Here is a 21864-nt window from a genome sequence, read left to right as displayed (position 1 = left end):
TCGAAAGCAGTAGGGACCTGAACTTTTGAGCTTCAAAATTCTCTCTCTCTTTCTCTCCAGACTTCCCCCGGAACTCTGAACATTGCAACGGACTTCCAGGAGAAGTCTGTGTTCAGCGTTTTGCACCGGACATTAACTATCCAGTACGAACGTCGAACTTTTACATTGGGGTTCGCTCATCTCTACCGGTGATACCTTTCTCTTTCTCTGTAGGCAGTGTTGTCAGTGTTCCTGTAATTTTAAATTTGTGAATGTTGCTTCCAGCTATATCTCTAAGAACAATCAATGCCTTTGTTATCTTTTTGTTTCCTTTTCCAACTAGGCAATGATATCTTGTCTTAACTTTTTGGACCACTTTCTTGACAACGCAAGGATATTAGAGAACTGGGGATCATGAGAAACAGGCTAAGATTCCTCAGGAACCTTGCCAGAGGCTGGTGTCTGGCTATGCATCATGATTGCAGCAGGTTATAACAGCCAGAAGTGCTCTACTAAGTACTAAAGACACATTTCATGATGGGAGTGAATAATTCTTAGACTGCAGTAGTCGGTAAAATTGGCATTTTGTGATGAATTTGGATAAACCACTTGTTACAATAGTTGTGTTTGAGCTGTTTATATTGTTCTTGCTTCATGTGTTTATTGCAAACAGCAGAAAGTTTGTACATTTTACTAATAAACATAATTTGCAATCAGAGTTGAATAATTTTGATTGCAACTGCAAATTAAGTATTAATTACAGAGTTTTGGACTTAATAACAACATGCTGATAAAACAGATTAGAAAACTGTGGTTCTGCAACAATTTTCGAATTTGTTTTGATCCCTCCAAAAATACAGTTGTGAATAAGTCCTATAATTACACTAAAATAAGCATGAAAACGAGGATACCTGTGATCACCAGTGATGTTGCATTTAATTACACAAGCCTAGAATTTGTTAACATTGTGGATTATTATTTCCATATCTCCATAGCTTTTCATTACCACAAATTATATAATTCAAAATGAAAATTTAAAAGAAGTCATTTAGAATACAAATAGAAATGTGCATGATAAATTAGGTTCACAGTAGAAAATGCATGACGGATCATGGTAATTAATCTAGCAAGTGTAACACAGTTACTTGCTCTTCCTGCATATACTTACATGTGAGATAGATTTTTCATCGGCTCAAACATTCTTGTGCTTATATTTGGAATTTCAATTTTTTCCAGTGCCCTATAAACAACATAAAGTAAATATTTATTAATTATTAATGAATTAGGCACATCTTTTCAATGATGTGCTGCTAAACCATAAATGCTACTCTAGTCAGGGACTGGAGGAGCATTCCTGTCATAAAAATACTTGTACTCTTGCTGAATTTGACAGGCGGCAAGCACACCCTGCTCCTCACTAGCTCCGCCAATTTTGGCAGAGCTGCTTCAATCTGGATGGAAATTGGAAAAAATTATGTTTTTGCGCGACTCAGAGATGCGTAAAACTTTTGCAACTTTTCAAAGCGACCCACATTGAGTTTATAGTCTGACAATTCAGATTGATGGATAATTCGCTCTTTATATTCCAATGGCCTAGTGGCGAGCATTCAGTTGTAGAGTGAGTAGGACATGTAACGATAGAAAAAATATAAGATCATTGTAAGTATCAGTCATCGATAGGTAAAAATTTCTTGTACTCCTACATTTGACTGACAACCATCATGTTCTCCAGTGCAGATATCTGGAAATATTCTGATTCTGTATATTACTTAAATTATTTCTAATTATTACAGAATAAATTCATTCACAATAATATGTTCTGACATGAAAGGCATCAATTACACTTGCTATTTGTATCAACTTCATGTTCTTTCCATATATTAGGTGCACCATATAATGAGTGTGGTTCAGTCTCCGATATTTTACAAAGGTGCCCTCACCCAACATTGCATATTTTTTAATGTTCGCACTTTTCATATGATATTTTTTTAATAATAGTTTATTTTTTTGTGACTGCGAGTTTCTCCCCTGAGGGTATACTACCTTTGCATTGCTTAGAGCGACTCATTTCTCCCATGTTGGCAGGACACTTGTTTTACCTGCTGTCCAAGTTTTTCAATTTACAGTGCCTTAAAAAAGTATTCATACCCCATCTTGCTACATATTCTCATTTAGGTTTGGACTGTGACTGGGCATGGCTTTTTGGAAACTGGAAAATGGACTTTTTATGACTTGCTTTCAAAAATGGCTTTCTTCTTGGCGCTCTTCCATAAAGGCCAGATTTGCAGAGCATAAGACTAATAGTTGTCCTGTGGACAGATTCTCACACCTGAGCTCTGGATCTCTGCAGCTCCTCCAGAGTGACCATGGGCCTCTTGGCTGCTTCTCTAATCAGTGCTCTCCTTGCTTGGGCTGTCAGTATAGTTAGATGGCCATGTTTTGGTAAGTTCGCAGTTGTGCCGTACTCCTTCAATTTTGGGATGATGGATTGAATAGTGCTCTGTGAGATGTTCAGAGCTTGGGTGATTTTTGTATAATCTAACCCTGTTTACTCTTCTCTACTTTATCCCTGACCTGTCTAGTGTGTTCCTTGGTTTTCATGATCCTATGTAATCCCTAATGTTCTCAAACAAACTTCTGAGGCCTTCACAGAACAGCTGTAGTTATACTGAGAATAAATTAACCCCTTTACCCCGATGGTGGATAGCACGGTAATGACCGGGCCAATTTTTACAATTCTGACCACTGTCACTTTATGAGGTAATTACTCTGGAACGCTTCAACGGATCCCTCTGATTCTGAGATTGTTTTTTCATGACATATTGTACTTCATGATAGTGGTAAAATTTCTTCAATATCACTTGCGTTTATTTGTGAAAAAATCAGAAATTTAGCGAAAATTTTGAGAATTTCGCAATTTTCAAAATTTGAATTTTTATGAGATATGTTACACAAAATAGTTAATAAATAACATTTCCCACATGTCTACTTTACATCAGCACAATTTTGGAACCAATTTTTTTTTTATTAGGGAGTTATGAGGGTTAAAAGTTGACCAGCGATTTCTAATTTTGACAACAAAATTTAAAAAAACATTTTTTTAGAGACCACATCACATTTGACGTGACTTTGAGGGGCCTTTATGACAGAAAATATCCAAAAGTGACACCATTCTAAAAACTGCACCCCTCAAGGTGCTCAAAACCACATTCAAGAAGTTTATTAACACTTCAGGTGCTTCACAGGAATTTTTGGAATGTGGAAGAAAAAAATGAACATTTAACTTTTTTCACAAAAATGTTACTTTAGACCCAATTTTTTTTATTTTAGCAAAGGTATCAGGAAAAAATGGACCCCAAAATTTGTTGTGTAATTTCCCCTGAGCAAGCAGATACCCCATATGTGGGGGAAAACTACTGTTTGGGCGCACGGCAGGGTTCGGAAGGGAAGGAGCGCCATTTGACTTTTTGAATGTAAAATTTGCTTGAATAATTAGGGGACACCATGTTGCGTTTGGGGAGCCCCTGATGTGCCTAAACAGTGGAAACCCCCCACAAGTGACACCATTTTGGAAACTAGACGCCTCAGTGAACCTATCTAGATGTGTGGTGAGCACCTTGAACCACCAGGTGCTTCACAGAAGTTTATAAAATTGAGCCGTAAAAATAAAATTTTCACATTTTTCCAACAAAAATGTTTTTCAGCCCCCAATTTTGCATTTTCACAAGGGTAACAGGAGAAATTTCACCATGAAATTTGTTGTGCAATTTCTCCTGAGTGAGCAGATACCCCATATGTGTGGGAAAACCACTGTTTGGGCGCACGGCAGGGCTCGGAAGGGAAGGTAGGGGTAGGGAAGTAAAATTTTTGTGAAAAAAAGTTAAATGTGCATTATTTTCTTCCACATTCCAAAAATACCTGTGAAGCACGTGAAGGGTTAATAAGCTTCTTGAATGTGGTTTTGAGCACCTTGAGGGGTGCAGTTTTTAGAATAGTGTCACTTTTGGATATTTTCTGTCATAAAGGCCCCTCAAAGTCACTTCAAATGTGATTTGGTCTCTAAAAAATGGTTTTGTAAATTTTGTTGGAAAAATGAGAAATCGCTGGTCAACTTTTAACCCTTATAGCTTCCTAGCAAAAAAATAATTTTGGTTCCAAAATTGTGCTGATGTAAAGTAGACATGTGGGAAATGTTATTTATTAACTATTTTGTGTGACATTTCTCTCTGATTTAAGGGTACGAAAATTCAAAGTTTGAAAATTGCAAAATTTTCAACATTTTCGCCAAATTTCCAATTTTTTCACAAATAAACTCCAGTCATATCAAATAAATTTTACCACTACCATGAAGTACAATATTTCATGAAAAAAATATTCTCAAAATCAGTGGGATCCGTTGAAGCGTTCCAGAGTTATTACCTCATAAAGTGACACTGGTCAGAATTGTAAAAATTGGTGTGATCATTAACGTGCACGCAGCCTTCGGGGGTAAAGGGTTAACCATTGTACAGGGATCTGGTCTTGCAGAGGGACCCCTGGGCACGGGATCTTCTGCTGTTTGTTGGTGAGAGCCGGCAGGAATAGTCAGGTAGCCGGGTCAGAATCAGGAGGGCAAAGAAGGTACTAAACTGTCAGGCAAGAGAATGGTCAGTAATGAGCTGGAGGTCAGAGACAGAAAAATCACCTAGAAAACAGGAGCTGAAATCACGGTGTGTGAACCAGGTAAGCAGAACTGTATCTCACAGATTCCAGTATGATGTGGATATGTCTAAGTGGCAAAGTTAGGAAGCTGATTACTCCAGCTGAGAGTGACCATACTGCTAGACTTGATGGCAGTACAGGTCCCAAATACCCCAGTCAGTGGCTGAACAAAGTCTGTGCCACCTAGACCTTCTGGCCCCGACATCTCCTCCTCCATCATCAGTGCCGCTAGCAGAATGAATATGGTGGAGCCTGCTGACAGATGCAGATGTCACAGGAGCAGGTCCCAAAGGAGATGGACACTGAGTCTAACATATTGGTGTCACTATTGAGCCATAAAGGATACGTCCTATGCATTCATATGAACAGAGTTTGCCTTCATTAGACAAGCATTTTCATAAAAAAACAAACAAACTATATACCAGGGCAAAACAGGCAACATAATTACAATATAATACTCAAAAATCTAATGTTTTCTTACATCTAATAGAAAAACATACACATTACAGAAACCCATTGACAATGCTCAAAAAACCCTAAAAACAATAAAAGGATCCCCACTACCTAAATATCAGGACTCGTGCAAAAATTAGTACCAAGTAGTTTTGAATAAGATAAGACTTATGATGACTACTGATATTTATGGAGCGGGGATCCGCTTTACGTTTTTTTGTGCATTGTAGGTTGCATCTGTCGTGTTTTTCTATTTTCTATTTTATATTGTGATTATTTTTTCTGTATTGGTCTGGTATGTATGTTTATTTATTAGAATACGCTATATTCTGGCCCTATTATATTTTTTGTGATATCTGCAAGGTTGTCTTGAAGATTTTTAGGGGATAGGTTCATAAGTTATTTATTTGGGCACAGATTATTACAAGGTCATAAATGCATTGATTTAGAATTGTAAAATGCAAAATAATACAAAAAACCTTTAGACCTATATTCTCTTCCAATATTTTCTTTTAGTGAACCTTCTTTTTGACATTTCTGAAATCCAAATAGTCCATAATACAATTCCCTCATCTCCTGGTTTTCATTTATGGAGTTCTTATCAGTGACAGACACTGATTCATCAAAGCAATTTAGCAGGAATTCTTTGGGCATTTTTACGCCAGATTGTCCCAGCTTGGCCAAAATTAGCGGAGCTGGACCATGGTGGAGGCGTGATGCCACAGCTCATCCAATTCATAATGAGCTGTGGCATGCACCTCTTAATGACGCGTCTGACTCCAACATGCCCCTTCATCAAGACCGGCGAGAAAATTGACGATCTTGAATAGGGTCCATAGTGTGCAGAGTCTGCCATAATGCTGCCTCTGCAAATCCTCACAGCGACCAACCTTAGAAATTTTATAGCTCAAAACTGTGGGTTATATAGCTGCAAAAACAACAGGAAACTATAAATACATGAATGATCTTTTTAGCTCACAATTGTACTCACAATGAGTGGAGATGTGGTAATGTTTCAAACTGATCAATATTGAGTGATAGTGGATTACAACTGAGATTACTGTGTAAAGAGAAGAACATTTTTTGTTAAAGATAGCGGAATTTGCCGTACATGTAGAACATAAATCACAACAATGACCATAATGCTGTTAGTAAAGGGTCTTTTACATTGGGGAGTCATCATCAGCCCAAGCAGAGATTCCCAATTGTTGTCTACTGCAGACATGTGAAGCCTCGTCATCGATCGTCAACTCATTTGTCACTGATTGCATCTTTTATGCTAAAAAAAACACAGCAAAAAAGGGCAACAGTGTTTACCCGCCCAGACCTCAGAACCATTGCACTACTAGAATACAGCAAACCCATATAATAAAGATGGCGACAACACAGGTGCAAAATACGGATGAGACAACCTACCGGTTCAGGGTGCATCCAGGCCCATCAGTGTTGGTATTGTAAACTAGGGTGTCTGTCCTCATGGGGTGCACTCAGACAGTACTGGGAAGCCAGCCTAATCTAATAGTTAGGGCATCACTAATAGACTGTAAGCCAGATACTGTGCACTACCCATGTGGGAACAGCGCCCTATATAAGCCATTTTTGTGTGCAATCCTAATATTATGCAATCACCCCCTCCATGAACTGGTAGGTTGTGAGTGGTTGTCTCATCAGTATTTTGCACCTGTGTTGCCGCTATCTTTAATATATGGGTTTACAGCATTCTGGTAGCGCATTAGTTCTGAGACCTGGGCAGGTAAATACTGTTGCCCTTTTTTGCTGTGTTTTTATCTTGAATCTTGGGAGAATTTTAACTCTTCTTATTGTAGCTTTGCTTTTAGTTTCACCTTTTATGCTAGCCTACAAATGATCATTTGCGGCAGCACATTCACTCACACAAACAGGCATCTGCTAGTCAAAAGTATTGGAAAAAGCACAAGAGGAGTAAAGACAAGCAAAATGACAAACAAATGTTCATACAAAAGTGAATACAAGTTTTGACAGTGCAAATGTATGTCTTGTGATCGTTGTTGCTTGATCAGAGCTCATTTTAAGAAGTTATCTTCATGTGTAAAATACCTCTAGACATGTAGGTTAAGGCAGACATTTTTTTTGCAAAAGAGGACCTATCAATATTTTGATCTGACATGATGGATACTTTTGGTTGGAGCTCCATGTAACCTGAAGTTTATTGGTTCAATCAGCTAATTAGAAACCGACTGAATGGTCTAAAGGGTATGGGTGTTTTTTTTTATTTTTTGGAATAAATCTGACCATGTCAGGTTGTCAGATTTATCAGGTTGTAACTTTTTGTAAAAGGAAAAGACCATCTAAGGTCCAATCAGAATATCATGGAATGGCCAAAACTAAATGTAATTTTTCAGAAATTTGCTTTAGTTTGCCATAAATTGATGAGGAAAGGCACGTGTACTCCAGTAGGCTATTATTTTGCTCTATTTCTGCTAGACACATCCAAGGACAACAGGAGTGCTATTTCTGGAAGGAAACAGCAATGTGTTTGAATAATTAAAATATATTGAAATAATTAAGGGCGTTTTCTGATGAGAGCACCTATATATACAGCAGCATGAAGAGTAATAAGTAGCCTTATCGGTAGGGCCAGCTTTAGGAGGCAGTAAATGTGTTTATCGCTCAATTGATCTCACTTTTAAGAGGCTCAATGATGATCGTGCCCACCAGTAGCAATGTACCACTGACCCCTTAAATGCCTTAAATAATCAGAAAATGTAAACGTAACATCTTCACTGCCATAGATCATCAAGGAATTCTAACATGTTTTGCTTCTATAAAACACTAGAGATTTTGATATTATTAGAAAAACCTTTTGTAAGGATGCAGCTGGACAGATCCTGGATGGGAGATATGTGTCACAGAGGTGGTTAGCCTCAGTGATGTGAAGAACAGAGAGGAGGCTCCAGCAAAGTAGCTGCTGATAGGTCTTTTTTTAATGGGCCCAGATTTTTGGATCTGGGCTTTAGGAGTGGCCAGAATAGCTGGGTGGGACTGGCCATTCCCATATCTCCACTCTGGAGTTTGAATGGCCTATTTCCTCTGAGGCTATCTGTGTGTGGAGAAAAACCTGTGACAGCTGCTTACTCTCTGACAGAGATTCTGAGCTGGAGTTTATTCAGCTCGGGTTAGTCTGCACTGACATACCTGTGCCTATTGCATGGACTGTTTAATTTTTGTTACAGTTGTGCTGGAAAGGGATTTTTCTTTGTTTTCATTCCTATGGAAGTTTATGAATTTTAATAAATGTTCCTGCTGCACCAAGAAACATCGTGCCTGTATGGACCTGGCGACTACCAAAGATCATTGATTCCCTACACTGTCTATAAATAGTGAAAAAATGACTTTTTCACATGGTCATGTCCATATAGTTTGAAACAATAACAGGGTTGGTATATGTATTACTGATACATTTCTGAGATGAAATGGTATAATCATCATTTGTACTTACAGTTTCTGCAAGTGTTTAAGCTCTTTAAAACTGGAGAGTGGCACATCTGTGATTAGATTATTTGACAAATCTCTAGGAATAAACAGAATCTGAATTAGTAAAATACTTTTTATTCCAGTATGCAAATAATGTCTTAAACCTAAATACAAATGAATCATAATTACATGTGTAAGATTCTGTGTAAACACTATGCGTTATGTCTTTTTTGTCTGGACACAAGGCTATGAGCACTTTTGTAAGGAAAAAAAATTCTGTGTTCATTTGCTTCCTACATGCAAAGTTAAGCAACTTTGTTCAACTTTGAGTCTGTGTAAATCCTTTACATAACTGTCTGTGCTGCTGACATAGACTAAACAGAACATTGGTTAGTGGCGTGTTGGAGCTTCGCCTCCCCTTTTTCACAGAGGAAGAGGAGGAAAGAAGAAAAGAGATCACACACCTCTCAGTGGCTGTCAGCAGAAGTGTGAAAGAAGAGATCCCATATGAGCTGTAGATGTGGAAAATTAATACAATAATTAAGCTGTGCTTTGGGACTGATTATAGTAGGGACATTATAGTGGATTATAGTGGGGGCAAACCGGGCAACTGCCAGGCCCCAGTGCTCCAGGGTGGCCCGATTTATTAGCATTTATTATATTTTGCTCCAACTGTGCATCCAATGATGCTTCAACTGGGCTGGAGGAAGGTCCAGAGACATATCTGGTAGAGAGAGATGCCTCTAACCCAGAATCAGGGAGCAATGGGGAAGGATTTTCAAGACATTGGTCTCTTGCATGTCTCCAGCTGCCTGTTCAATAAATGGGTCCCCAATATCAAGAGGGAGAGAGAACAACCTCTCTATTTTACGTCCATGATATATAATGAATGTGCGTATATCTATGTGTAGGTGATGAATGTGCATATGGATATGTATAATGTAGTCAGTGCACTCACTAGAAAACAAGTTTAAAATTCAGGGTTGGGTTGGGAATACATACTTTCCATACAACCCATGGTCCATGGTACCCATGGCTAAGCTAAAACATGAGAGCTAGTGAAGACAGCAGTACCCTGGACACACAGACCTCACATGCACTCTGTATTACTGGAGGGACATGTTCACATAAGAACAGTCTGAAACTAGGATCAGGCTGCAAACTACATATAAGGGGTCCTGAAAAGAAGTGAAGGAATAAGGGTTTCAACTTGAAATTAAATGGAATCTTTTAATCTGGAATCTGGTGAATGCATTTGTCTTGGTTGAAAGCAATGTAAAAGTGCAAAAATGCATCAAAAACGCTAGCCTAAGCTGTGGAGGAGTATTTTTGTTTTTGGTTATTTATTTTGCTTTATATACAGTACAGACCAAAAGTTTGGACACACCTTCTCGTTTAAAGATTTTTCTGTATTTTCATGACTATGAAAATTGTACATTCACACTGAAGGCATCAAAACTATGAATTAACACACGTGGAATTATATACTTAACAAAAAAGTGTGAAACAACTGAAAATATGTCTTATATTCTAGGTTCTTCAAAGTAGCCACCTTTTGCTTTGATGACTGTTTTGCACACTCTTGGCATTCTCTTGATGAGCTTTAGGAGGTAGTCACCGGAAATGGTTTTCACTTCACAGGTGTGCCCTGTCAGGTTTAACAAGTGGGATTTCTTGCCTTATAAATGGGGTTGGGACCATCAGTTGTATTGTGCAGAAGTCTGGTGGATACACAGCTGATAGTCCTACTGAATAGACTGTTAGAATTTGTATTATGGCAAGAAAAAAGCAGCTAAGTAAAGAAAAACGAGTGGCCATCATTACTTTAAGAAATGAAGGTCAGTCAGTGCGAAAAATTGGGAAAACTTTGAAAGTGTCCACAAGTGCAGTTGCAAAAACCATCAAACGCTACAAAGAAACTGGCTCATACGAGGACCGCCCCAGGAAAGGAAGACCAAGAGTCACCTCTGCTTCTGAGGATAAGTTTATCCGAGTCACCAGCCTCAGAAATCGCAGGTTAACAGCAGCTCAGATTAGAGACCAGGTCAATGCCACTCAGATTTCTAGCAGCAGACACATCTCTTCAACAACTGTTAAGAGGAGACTTTGTGCAGCAGGCCTTCATGGTAAAATAGCTGCTAGGAAACCACTGCTAAGGACAGGCAACAAGCAGAAGAGACTTGTTTGGGCTAAAGAACACAAGGAATGGACATTAGACCAGTGGAAATCTGTGCTTTGGTCTGATGAGTCCAAATTTGAGATCTTTGGTTCCAACCACCGTGTCTTTGTGCGACACAGAAAAGGTGAACGGATGGACTCTACATGCCTGGTTCCCACCATGAAGCATGGAGGAGGTGTGATGGTGTGGGGGTTCTTTGCTGGTGACACTGTTGGGGATTTATTCAAAATTGAAGGCATACTGAACCAGCATGGCTACCATAGCATCTTGCAGCGGCATGCTATTCCATCTGGTTTGCATTTAGTTGGACCATCATTTATTTTTCAACAGGACAATGACCCCAAACACACCTCCAGGCTGTGTAAGGCTATTTGACCAAGAAGGAAAGTGATGGGATGCTACGCCAGATGACCTGGCCTCCACAGTCACCAGACCTGAACCCAATCAAGTTGGTTTGGGGTGAGCTGGACCGCAGAGTGAAGGCAAAAGGGCCAACAAGTGCTAAGCAACTCTGGGAACTCCTTCAAGATTGTTGGAAGACCATTTCTGGTGACTACCTCTTGAAGCTCATCAAGAGAATGCCAAGAGTGTGCAAAGCAGTCATCAAAGCAAAAGGTGGCTACTTTGAAGAACCTAGAATATAAGACATATTTTCAGTTGTTTCACACTTTTTTGTTAAGTATATAATTCCACATGTGTTAATTCATAGTTTTGATGCCTTCAGTGTGAATGTACAATTTTCATAGTCATGAAAATACAGAAAAATCTTTAAATGAGAAGGTGTGTCCAAACTTTTGGTCTGTACTGTACATTGTACATGTCATGGAAAGGATGTTCCTTAACATATTTCCCAGGAAAATCCATTTTGGTTTCATTTTGGTATGTTTTATTGTGAGTCGGTAAAAGTGGTGTAATACTCTGACCACGTTGTTGACAGAAGGGACCTGGGAGTCAGAGATGCTTCCAGGGGTCTTTCCCATGCTGTTCCCATGTCATTTGAGCACTGTTCCCATCGATTTGGGCAATTTTTTGGCCCTCTGCAGACTGCCGGGGGGAGCCGCCTGAAAAATGCTCGAGTTTCCCATAGACTTACGGTACATTGGGCTCGTTGCTCGGGTCTAGCACCCGAGTATTCCAATTTGCTCGACCCGAGCAACGAGTACCCGAGTATTTTAGTGCTCGCTCATCACTAATTCTTACTCTTCTTTCAAGAGCCATTACTTTTTATTTTTCTGTCGATTTAGCCATAATAGGACTTCTTTATTTTTATTCATACTATTTTGGGGAACACATGACATTTTGTTCACGGATGTTCTGAGTTTTTCTCTTTATGATGGGCAGTGCTTCGATTATATAACAGAGCTTCTGTCTCCACCATCCCCTGATGATGTCCCTTTTCAGGGGGGGTGATGGAGAAGTGATTGCAACTTCAGCGGCTGCCACCACACTTCATCGCTGCCCACTGCCCCCTTCTTCAGTTGTCACCACCACACTGCTGTCCCTGTTGCAAGCATCTTCAATAGCCACCCCTTTATCTGAAACAAGATGTCATGAGGGGGTGGTGATACAAGTAGGTTGAGCTTCACTAGCGAGTACCCCTGCTAACAATCCATTTCAGGACGATGATAGAAGCTGTGGGGAAGTGCAAGTGGCACTCGCCCTGCTTCTATCACCACCCCCTGATGACATCTCATTTCAGGGAAAGAGATGGCGGTGTCAGAAGCAGGGACTGTGATGGCAGCCAATGGAGATGTGTCTGGCAGAGACAGAAGTATGGTGGCAGCTACTGAAACTGCAGACACTTCTCAATCACTCCCACCTCCCGAAACAGGACATTATCAGGGGACAGCAGGGACAGAAGCTGTGGTAAGTGACTGCAGCACCAATTAATGATGATGTCCAGTTTCAGGGGGAGTGATAGAACCTGCAAGGAAGTGACTGCAAGGCCATCATCCTGTGATATCCTTTTTGAAACACCCCTCAAAAGAAACATAACAAAGAAAATGGCAAAAGAGATTAGGGCATAAAGAAGCAATCTCATCAAAGTTTTTATCTTCTTAAAGGAGTTGTCCATTACTAGGACAACCCCTTCTTAAACTAAATGTTTGGCCCTGATAAAATAATACAGCCTATACTCACCTCCTGTTCCTCTGTTCCAACAGTGTTGGCACTCGCGGTGGTCCAGGGGCTGTAATACGATGGAATAAAACGTGTGGCCGGGCACATAATCAGCACTGGCGTCACTGTCCCCACCTTTGGACAAACTGAACATGAAGATGAAGTCAGAGATCAGCTGTAGCCCTGGCTTCCTCTTCATGCTCAGTTCGTACGAAGGTGGAGACAGTGACGCCAGGGTTGATTGGGCGCCAGGCATCACTTGTCATTCCACTGCATCACAGCCCCGGGACTGCGAGTGCCGACACCGCTGGAATGGAGCCAGCACGGGAGGTGAGTATAGGTTTTATTATTTTTTCAGGGCTGAACATTTCGTTTAAGAAGGGGTTGTCCTAGTAGTGGACAACCCCTTTAATATATTGCTATCATTATATTATATGGCATTGTGTACTTATAATGGCTCATTTTGCCTTTCTACCCTGCTAAGTGATTTGTTTTCTGTCTGTGACATCACGTGATTAAAAATTGACTAGCTGAATCCTTCTAAGCTCTACTAAGCTCCAGGTAGAAACAGAAAGTCCATTTTGCCTGTTAGACTCAGTCACTGCAAAAGTGAATGTCAGGGCGGTCGGGCGGAGCAGCTGGGTCAGCAGTTGAAAAGGAGAATGATTTCTACAGGCACAAGACACTTCCTGTTTCTACATAGAACAGAGAAAAGAGAAGAACTAACTGGGTAGAAAGGCAAAATAAGCAATTGTAAGTACATAGTGCCATATAATATGATGATTCCAATATATTAAGAGGATAAAAACTTTGATGGGAGTGCTTCTTGAAAGATATATATTTATAAAGGGCATTATAGGTATTGGATCACGCCTTTAATTAATTTTATATTTGTTAGACCGAAGTTTTACAGATGCAGGAATACAAAATATGTTTATTTATTTAATATCTTTATTTTTAATAAGGATAAAGAGAAGATAATATGATTTTTTTTATGTCTTTAAAAACTTTTTTATTTTTTACTCTATTTTTTAGTCCTCAATGGTAAATGATCGATGCCCTACAGTTGCATTTTGAGAGGCTGTCAGTAGGGTGAACCCTCCTAAGCTGTCTATATGGGCATGTAGACATCATAGAAAGCTGAATAAAATTATACCTTCATATCTGCATTCTAATGTTTTATTCCAGAGTAATCCATATTTTTCTTAGTACGTAAAAGAGCTGTTAAGATCTATGGAACGGACACTGATCTCCCTGAGAATCTGCATACAAAAGCTTATTGTAACTGAAAGGAAGCGTTACCAGTGTGAGACATGCAATGACTGGCAGTCTGCTCTCCTGATCTACATGCCTCACACCGGTAACTCCCCCTTTTCATTTACAATAATCCCTAGAGGCAGATTCTCAGGAGATCTATATCTGGCCCATAGATCTTAACAGCTCATTTACATAATAAAAAAAACATGGATTTCTCAGGAATTGGATCGCAATTATCAAAGTTTTTCTTTATTCAACTTTCTATGACCTACATGCCCATTTAGACGGCTTAGAAGGTTGATCCTACTGACAGACTCCCTATACCTGTGATGATTGGAGGTCAGCTCCAGCTTCTGCTGTTAAAGACAAATGCTGTTACGTAGCCGGCGGCATCTACCATGTGTGGAGGAAGCTCAGCTAAGGATGTACAGTTATGCCAATATGCGATTAGTTACAAACTTTTTGCAACTAGTACCATCATTTGAGTATATTATGAGAGATTGCTTGATTTAGAAAACCCATTTACAAATACTGTATTAAGGGAATTCTGTATTAAAAGGTTTTCCCAAACAATATCTCCATCTGAGTTCAAATTGAGAACAACAAAGAGCATTTCACTCATACACATTACATGAATAGCTCATTGTTTTATTCCTCCTGTTGTGGCTCTACACGGAAACTGAAAAGTTGCTGGAAGGTTTCCCACCAATTAGTAGGAAACCCTCTAATTAGCCTAAAGAGGACATATCCTTCTAATAGCATACAAGATAGGTTCCAAAAGGACAGTATAATTTATTTTTCAGATGTAGAAAGAAGAAACAATGTCCAATCCAAATTTTATAGAGTTGTTTGCAAAACATTTTACAATAAATTACTACAAAATGCAAAATAAAGTGTAATGTGGCGAATAGTTAAAACCTTAGGGGCATATTTTATAGCCTCTGACTTGCCAGTAACAGTTTTCCTGTTTATCTACATCTATGAGACATATCATCACCATAGTGGAATGTACATTTTACAATAATCGGTATGTTCATTTACTGGATGGATTTCTTACATTTCTGCTAAACTCCTCAAAGATGAAAAGATATTTTCTTTTACCAGTTTGATTCTGTTTCCACGAAGAAACCTAAGGAGAAAACATATGCACATAGTAAATAAAGCATACAATGGTTAAGTAGCACATAATGTATAATAATAATAATAATAATGTACTGTATATGTATTGTAAGGTGGAAGCTGGAAATGTCTTGGACGGGAGGTATGTGTCACCGAGGTGCCAAGCCTCAGTAATGTAGGACCTGGAGAAGCAGGCTCCAGCATGTATAGTGCTGAGAGGTGTTTTTAATGGGCCTGGATTTTGGGTCCGGGCTTTAGGAACGACCAAAGAGCTGGTTAGGACTGGCCATTCCCTTACCACCAGTTCCAGGATGTGCAACAAGCTATATGAAACCATGGCCCCACTATCAGTATTTGGACAGTATTTTTTCTCAGGAGTGGGAGTCAAAACCAGGTGAAGAACAATCAGAGAAAAGGTATAATAGAAACAAGTCACCAATTCTGCGTTTATCACCCACTCCTGGTTTTGGGTCCTACTCCTGAGAAAAAATACTGACCGAATACTGACCAAATACTGATAGTGGGTTCATTGCCTAAGGCAGTTTAGCTGTCTCATTTAGTGTCTGGAAGTAGAGGTGGAAACACCTCTGTTGGTCAGATCCTGACAAGCAATGAGTGTGTCTGAACGGGTGAAGAGACCTGAGTAGTCTCGAAAGCTTGCAATTTGTTACCATCTTTTAAGTTAGCCATTAAAAGGTATCAACCACTGAGGACTCTCAAATCTAAATATTTTTCTATCTACTTGCTAACACGGTACAAGAATATATATTTTCCCTATATCTGAACGGGTGGTGAGCCCGTACCCCTAAATTAACTATTTACTTTTATGTTATCCCTTTGTGCCGGAAAATTCTGTTTTGTTAACCTAGACAGTTTATGGTCATTTAATAAACCGCTCACTTGTTTTGAATCAAAGAATAGGATCCTTGTGTGTGCACCAGTGTCTACCAAAAAGCTGATCCCTTACAATTGGTGTTTCAAATATGAACAGCTAATCCCAAGGAGCACAGGTCATTGAGGTGCAAGGATTATATGTCCTGGGTGAAGGCATCGATAGCTTTGCAAGCACGGTCTGAAGCCATGGAGGACCTGATTAAGCACCTGGTACAGGCCAATATGCAGCAACAGAAATCCCAGCAGGAAACCAACAAACTGTTGATGCAACAGTTCCAGCTGCCACCTTAAAGTATATTGAGATAAATAATATATTATTACTATCTATCTTATTTATTTTTTAGTGCCTATAGAAAATATTAATCTGTTTATTTATATAGCACCATTGATTCCATGGTGCTGTGCTTATATAGCGCCATCATATTCTGCAGCTTTTTACAGACAATCTCATCACTGTCTCTGTGCTGTCCTTACTTCACATAAAATATGTATGAACAATGCAACAAAATTGTGTAATAAAGATAAAAGACACTTACAAGACAGTGAGCTCATCACACGTGACAAAACTTGAATAACTCAGTGACCCAATTCTGTTCCCTTCAAAATCTCTGCACATAAAGAAAAAAACGTAAAACCCTAAAATTACTGTTTGAGATTGTTTGTTAAATAGCATTAGGCTTGCATTGTGTTAACTCCAACATCGTATGTATTTAAAAGCTGTAAGCTAAAACCTGTTTTTTACCAAACGTTATTAACCTGCAGACATGGGTCTAATCTGCAGATTAATAGTGTTCTAAAGTTGTGCGGCCACCATATACAACCCCTGGCAAAAATTATGGAATCACCGGGCTCGGAGGATGTTCATTCAGTTTTTTAATGTTCTTTAAAATGGCACTCAGTATGGCACTCAGTACTCAGTAAGGATAATTTTTTTCAGACCAAGCAGAGGGAAAAAAATTATGGAATCATGAAAAACAAAAACAAAATAACACTCCAATACATCACTAGTATTTTGTTGCACCACCTCTGGCTTTAATAACAGCTTGCAGTCTCTGAGGCATAGACTTAATAAGTGACAAACAGTACTATTCATCAATCTGGCTCCAACTTTCTCTGATTGCTGTTGCCAAATCAGCTTTGCAGGTTGGAACCTTGTTATGGACCATTTTCTTCAACTTCCACCAAAGATTTTCAATTGGATTGAGATCCGGACTATTTGCAGGCCATGACATTGACCTTATGTGTCTTCTTTCAAGGAATGTTTTCACAGTTTTGCTCTATGGCAGGATGCATTATCATCTTGAAAAATGATGTCATCATCCCCAAACATCCTTTCAATTGATGGGATAAGAAAACTGTCCAAAATATCAATGTAAACTTGGGCATTTATTGAAGATGTAATGTCAGCAATCTCCCCAGTGCCTTTACTTGACATGCAGCCCCATATCATCAATGACTGTGAAAATTTGCATGTTCTCTTCATGCAGTCATCTTTATAACTCTCATTGGAACGGCACCAAACAAAAGTTCCAGCATCATCACCTTGCCCAATGCAGATTCGTGATTCATCACTGAATATGACTTTCATCCAGTCATCCACAGTCCACGAATGCTTTTCCTTAGCCCATTGTAACCTTGTTTTTTTCTGTTTAGGTGTTAATGATGGCTTATGTTTGGCTTTTCTGTATGTAAATCCCATTTCCTTTAGGCGGTTTCTTACAGTTCGGTCACAGACATTGACTTCAGTTTCCTCCCATTCGTTCCTCATTTGTTTTGTTGTGCATTTCCTGTTTTGGAGACATATTGCTTTAAGTTTCCAGTCTTGACGCTTTGATGTCTTCCTTGGTCTACTAGTATGTTTGCCTTTAACAACCTTCCCATGTTGTTTGTATTTGGTCCAGATTTTAGACACAGCTGACTGTGAACAACTAACATCTTTTGCAACATTGCGTGATGATTTACCTTCTTTTAAGAGTTTGATAATCCTCTCCTTTGTTTCAATTGACATCTCTCGTGTTGGAGCCATGATTCATGTCAGTCAACTTGGTGCAACAGCTCTCCAAGGCGTGATCACTCCTTTTTAGATGCAGACTAATGAGCAGATCTAATTTAATGCAGGTGTTAGTTTTGAAAATGAAAATTTACAGGGTGATTCCATATTTTTTTCCTCAGAATTGAGTGATTCCATAATTTTTTCCCTCTGCTTGGTCTGAAAGAAATTACCCTTACTGAGTACCACATTTTTAATCTTGATTTCTTTTAGTGTTTCTTAAAGCCCTAAATTTGCCATTTGAAATGACTTTCGTTTCGTGCCATGTCTGTGATCTGCTTTTTTTCAACAACATTAAACAACTGAATGAACATCCTCCGAGCCCGGTGATTCCATAATTTTTTCCAGGGGTTGTAGAAAGCCCGGCTACTGGAAGGAAATGGACTTTATTCTTTCTGGCAGCCTCCAGCTTTCAGTCATAGAGGTGCGGCTGATTAATAGCATTTGGTAGGTATAAGGTAGGTATAAGATAGGTTCCCTTTAATGTATATTATAAAGCCTTTGTGGCTTTGTAAGGAATGTCTCCTGTATGGGCAGAAAATACGTAATATTTTTTTTTCTCACTGGCTGTTAAATTTTAGTAGAAATTTTGCACAATTTGCCTTCTATAGCCTCTGTATTTGCCTTCTATAGCCTCTATTGCTGGCTACAGAATGAGTTAGCTGAGAATCTTTCAGTGAGGTCCTTCAGAGTTCATCATTCTTATCTTCCTTTTTCTAAGCTCCTCTCAGCAGATTTGTGGCTACATGAGAGAATAGCTAAACTTTGTGGTCATAAATCCACTGAGATGAGCTCATAAGGAGGAAGATAAGAGCTTAAAGGGGTGGTCCAAAATCCAAAAGAATTTTCGTCCTAAATCCCTATCTATTTGATGCCGTAATCTAAACTATTTTATAATATACTTCAATTAACAATTCCCTATCCTTCCCTAACTACACTATATAACTGCTTTTCTGTTTTTTCTGCTTTCTTTTTTTTGATGACACTTCATTTCAGAATCCAAGGCATGCTGGAATACTTAAATGAAGTGTCATCAGTGACGCTGGTTTCAGGTGTTGGGCTAGTGCCTGCACGCTGTCATTGTGCGATGTGCACAATGACAGCACGCTCTTTGTTGCCTACTCAGATCATCAGTAACAAGTTGGCACCAGAGCAGAACACATTGTTAGTGTGCAGTGTCAGAATACCCAGCATGCCGAGAGCAGCGCCACCCCCCCAAGTCTAATATACTTCAATTAAAAATTCCCTATCCTTCCCTAACTACACTATCTAACTGCTATTCTTTCTTTTTTTTCTGTTTCCTTTTTGATGTTGTTTCCTTTGAGAATCTCAGTGCATGCTGGGATACTAAAGCATCATCAGGGGGCAGAGGCTGCGGTCACTGCCCTAGCCTTTGTCCCCACCCTGAAATGAAATGTCATCAGTGACACTTGTTTCAGGGGCTGGTCAATGTAAGCCAGGTATTCTGACATGTATATAGCAGGTGGCCAGAGATGTCAACATTGCACAATGACAGCGCGCATGGACACAGCAGGGACTAGCCCAACCCCTGAATGGTGCATCACTGATGATGCTTCATTTCAGGGAGGGGGCAGAGGCTGTGGCAGTGACAGCAGCCTCTGCTTCCTGATGACACTTCATTTAAGTATCCCAGCATGCACTGGGATTCTCAAAAAAGGCATCATCAAAGAAGAAGCAGAACAAAAAAAAGAAGAGAAAAGCAGTTAGATAGTGTAGCTAGGGAAGGGTAGAGAATCTTTAATTTAAGTATATTAGAAAATAGTTTAGATTATGACATCAAATAGGTAGGGATTAAGGATGAAAATTAATTTGGAATTTGGACCACCCCTTTAACTCTTTCTCTGATTGAACTTACTAAAGGATTGTCAGTTAACTAATTCTGCAGCCAGCAATTGAATGTACAACACAGAGGCTATAGATGGCAAATGGTGCAACATTTTTAATGAAACCAATTGAAAAAAATGATTTTTAGACTAAAATACATGCAATGAAATAAAAAAAGTGCCCTCAAAGTTGGCTATAATAACTTGAATACACAGTAGCCAATGACTGAGCTGCCGTTAACGATGAAGAAAATAACTAGTAGGCTTGCAATATGTAATTTGAATGACCATAATATGACAGCATATACGCTAAATGTAAAGAGTACAAACTGTATCAAGCTATAGATTTTATTATATATTTGAATTGCAATATTACTTACATCCAGTTAATGAATGGCATCTGGGCACATAACTTGTGAGGAAGATCTTGCAGCGAGTTATTAATCATTGACCTACAAAAATAAAGCAAACCATCTAGACTCAAAAACTATTCCAAAAATAAACGTTATTTATTACTCGAACATTATATTATTTATCGGATTCTAATTAATACTTCCACTGCAACACAATAAGGGAGGAAGATTTTCTCAGTGTTTTCATTGATGGGCAACTCTACTTGAAATTTTCCTTATAACGTATGTACAGTAGAAATCAAAAGATAGCCTTCCAATTACCTTAACAGCAAAGGATAGGAAAAATCTTGTGACAATAGGGATAATTAATAAAATAGATATTTATTGATAACAATATTAAAAACAGAATATAAATAAACATTAAAAACGAGTGCCTCTCATGTGAGGGAAGAGCCTGACCCAAAATCCAATAATTCAAACAAGCATATGCAAGTATAAAGTATGTGCTATACACATTGAGGTACATCAGTGTATAAATAATCAGCTTTCACAATTCATTAGCGACATCCTAGCAATCACCATATATATTAAAATAAATATTAAATATTAAAGTGACAGTGCAGAAAAATAGTCAAACTAATGAAAAGAAACCAATCACTAGATAGCAAAGAAAGCTTTTAAATATGTGTTAACAAAATAAATAGTTAGTGCAATAGGTGAAGTGACATATAAACGTCCATATACACCCAGTGGTGTCACCTAATAGGAATTGCAATAAATAAATAAATAGATAAATACACATACCCAAATAGCTATGACACTAGGATACAAGGACCAGATGATATTGAAGCTGATACATAGAAATAAACATTTTAGAATGGTCTAATACGCTACCTGAAAGATTGGGATGTTTGTAGCATTTGTAATGGCAGGCAGGCGTCCCTCCACCCCTACGCACGTTTCGAATGCCTTCTTCAGGGGGAGTGTTTTGTTAACACATACTTAGAAGCTTTCTTTATGTTCTGTTTTTAATATTGTTATCAATAAATATCTATTTTATTAATTATCTCTATTGTCACATGTTTTTTCCTACCCTTTGTTGTTAAGGTAATTGGAAGGCTATCTTTTGATTTCTATTTGCTTTTTGGTGACATAGTACCTTTGGTAGACCAAATTATTGATTGATTAATGTATGTACAGTATTGCAGAATATATTCCAGGACACATATCCTGAAAATGTAAATAACAGCATTGAACAAGAGCATTTAGATGTCATACAATTCTCTTTGTAGTACTGGTGAATGAGGATATTGTCTAGTTTCTTTAAATGGATATTCCCATCTCGAAGATCCTATTCCAATATGTAGTAGGTTTAGTAATAATATTAGCAATTATCTCCAATTAGAAATGTAGTATAGTTCTTCTGATTAGCTATGTCACTTACCCCATGTGCAAGGCATTGCA

The 21864-nt window shown here is 38.7% G+C and overlaps 1 protein-coding gene across 3 annotated transcripts in view; it reads right to left on the bottom strand.

The window, feature by feature from the left end:
* The window catches only part of RXFP2 (relaxin family peptide receptor 2), a 650298-nt gene that overhangs the window by 61516 nt on the left and 566918 nt on the right, over positions 1 to 21864 (bottom strand). For all 3 annotated transcript variants that reach the window (XM_073662501.1, XM_073662498.1, XM_073662500.1), the window contains 6 exons: positions 20428 to 20499; positions 16690 to 16761; positions 15198 to 15269; positions 8612 to 8683; positions 6125 to 6193; positions 1148 to 1219 (listed from right to left, as the gene is read on the bottom strand). In XM_073662501.1, coding sequence (XP_073518602.1) covers positions 1148 to 1219; positions 6125 to 6193; positions 8612 to 8683; positions 15198 to 15269; positions 16690 to 16761; positions 20428 to 20499 — 429 coding nt within the window. The remainder of the gene's footprint in view (positions 1 to 1147; positions 1220 to 6124; positions 6194 to 8611; positions 8684 to 15197; positions 15270 to 16689; positions 16762 to 20427; positions 20500 to 21864) is intronic.

The sequence above is a fragment of the Phyllobates terribilis genome, unplaced genomic scaffold, assembly GCF_046119375.1.
Source record: "Phyllobates terribilis strain yellow unplaced genomic scaffold, ASM4611937v1 Scaffold_2__4_contigs__length_985480577, whole genome shotgun sequence".
Classification (NCBI taxonomy): domain Eukaryota; kingdom Metazoa; phylum Chordata; class Amphibia; order Anura; family Dendrobatidae; genus Phyllobates; species Phyllobates terribilis.
Note: the sequence above shows the minus strand (reverse complement) of the source record. Positions and strands in the feature narration are given on the sequence as shown.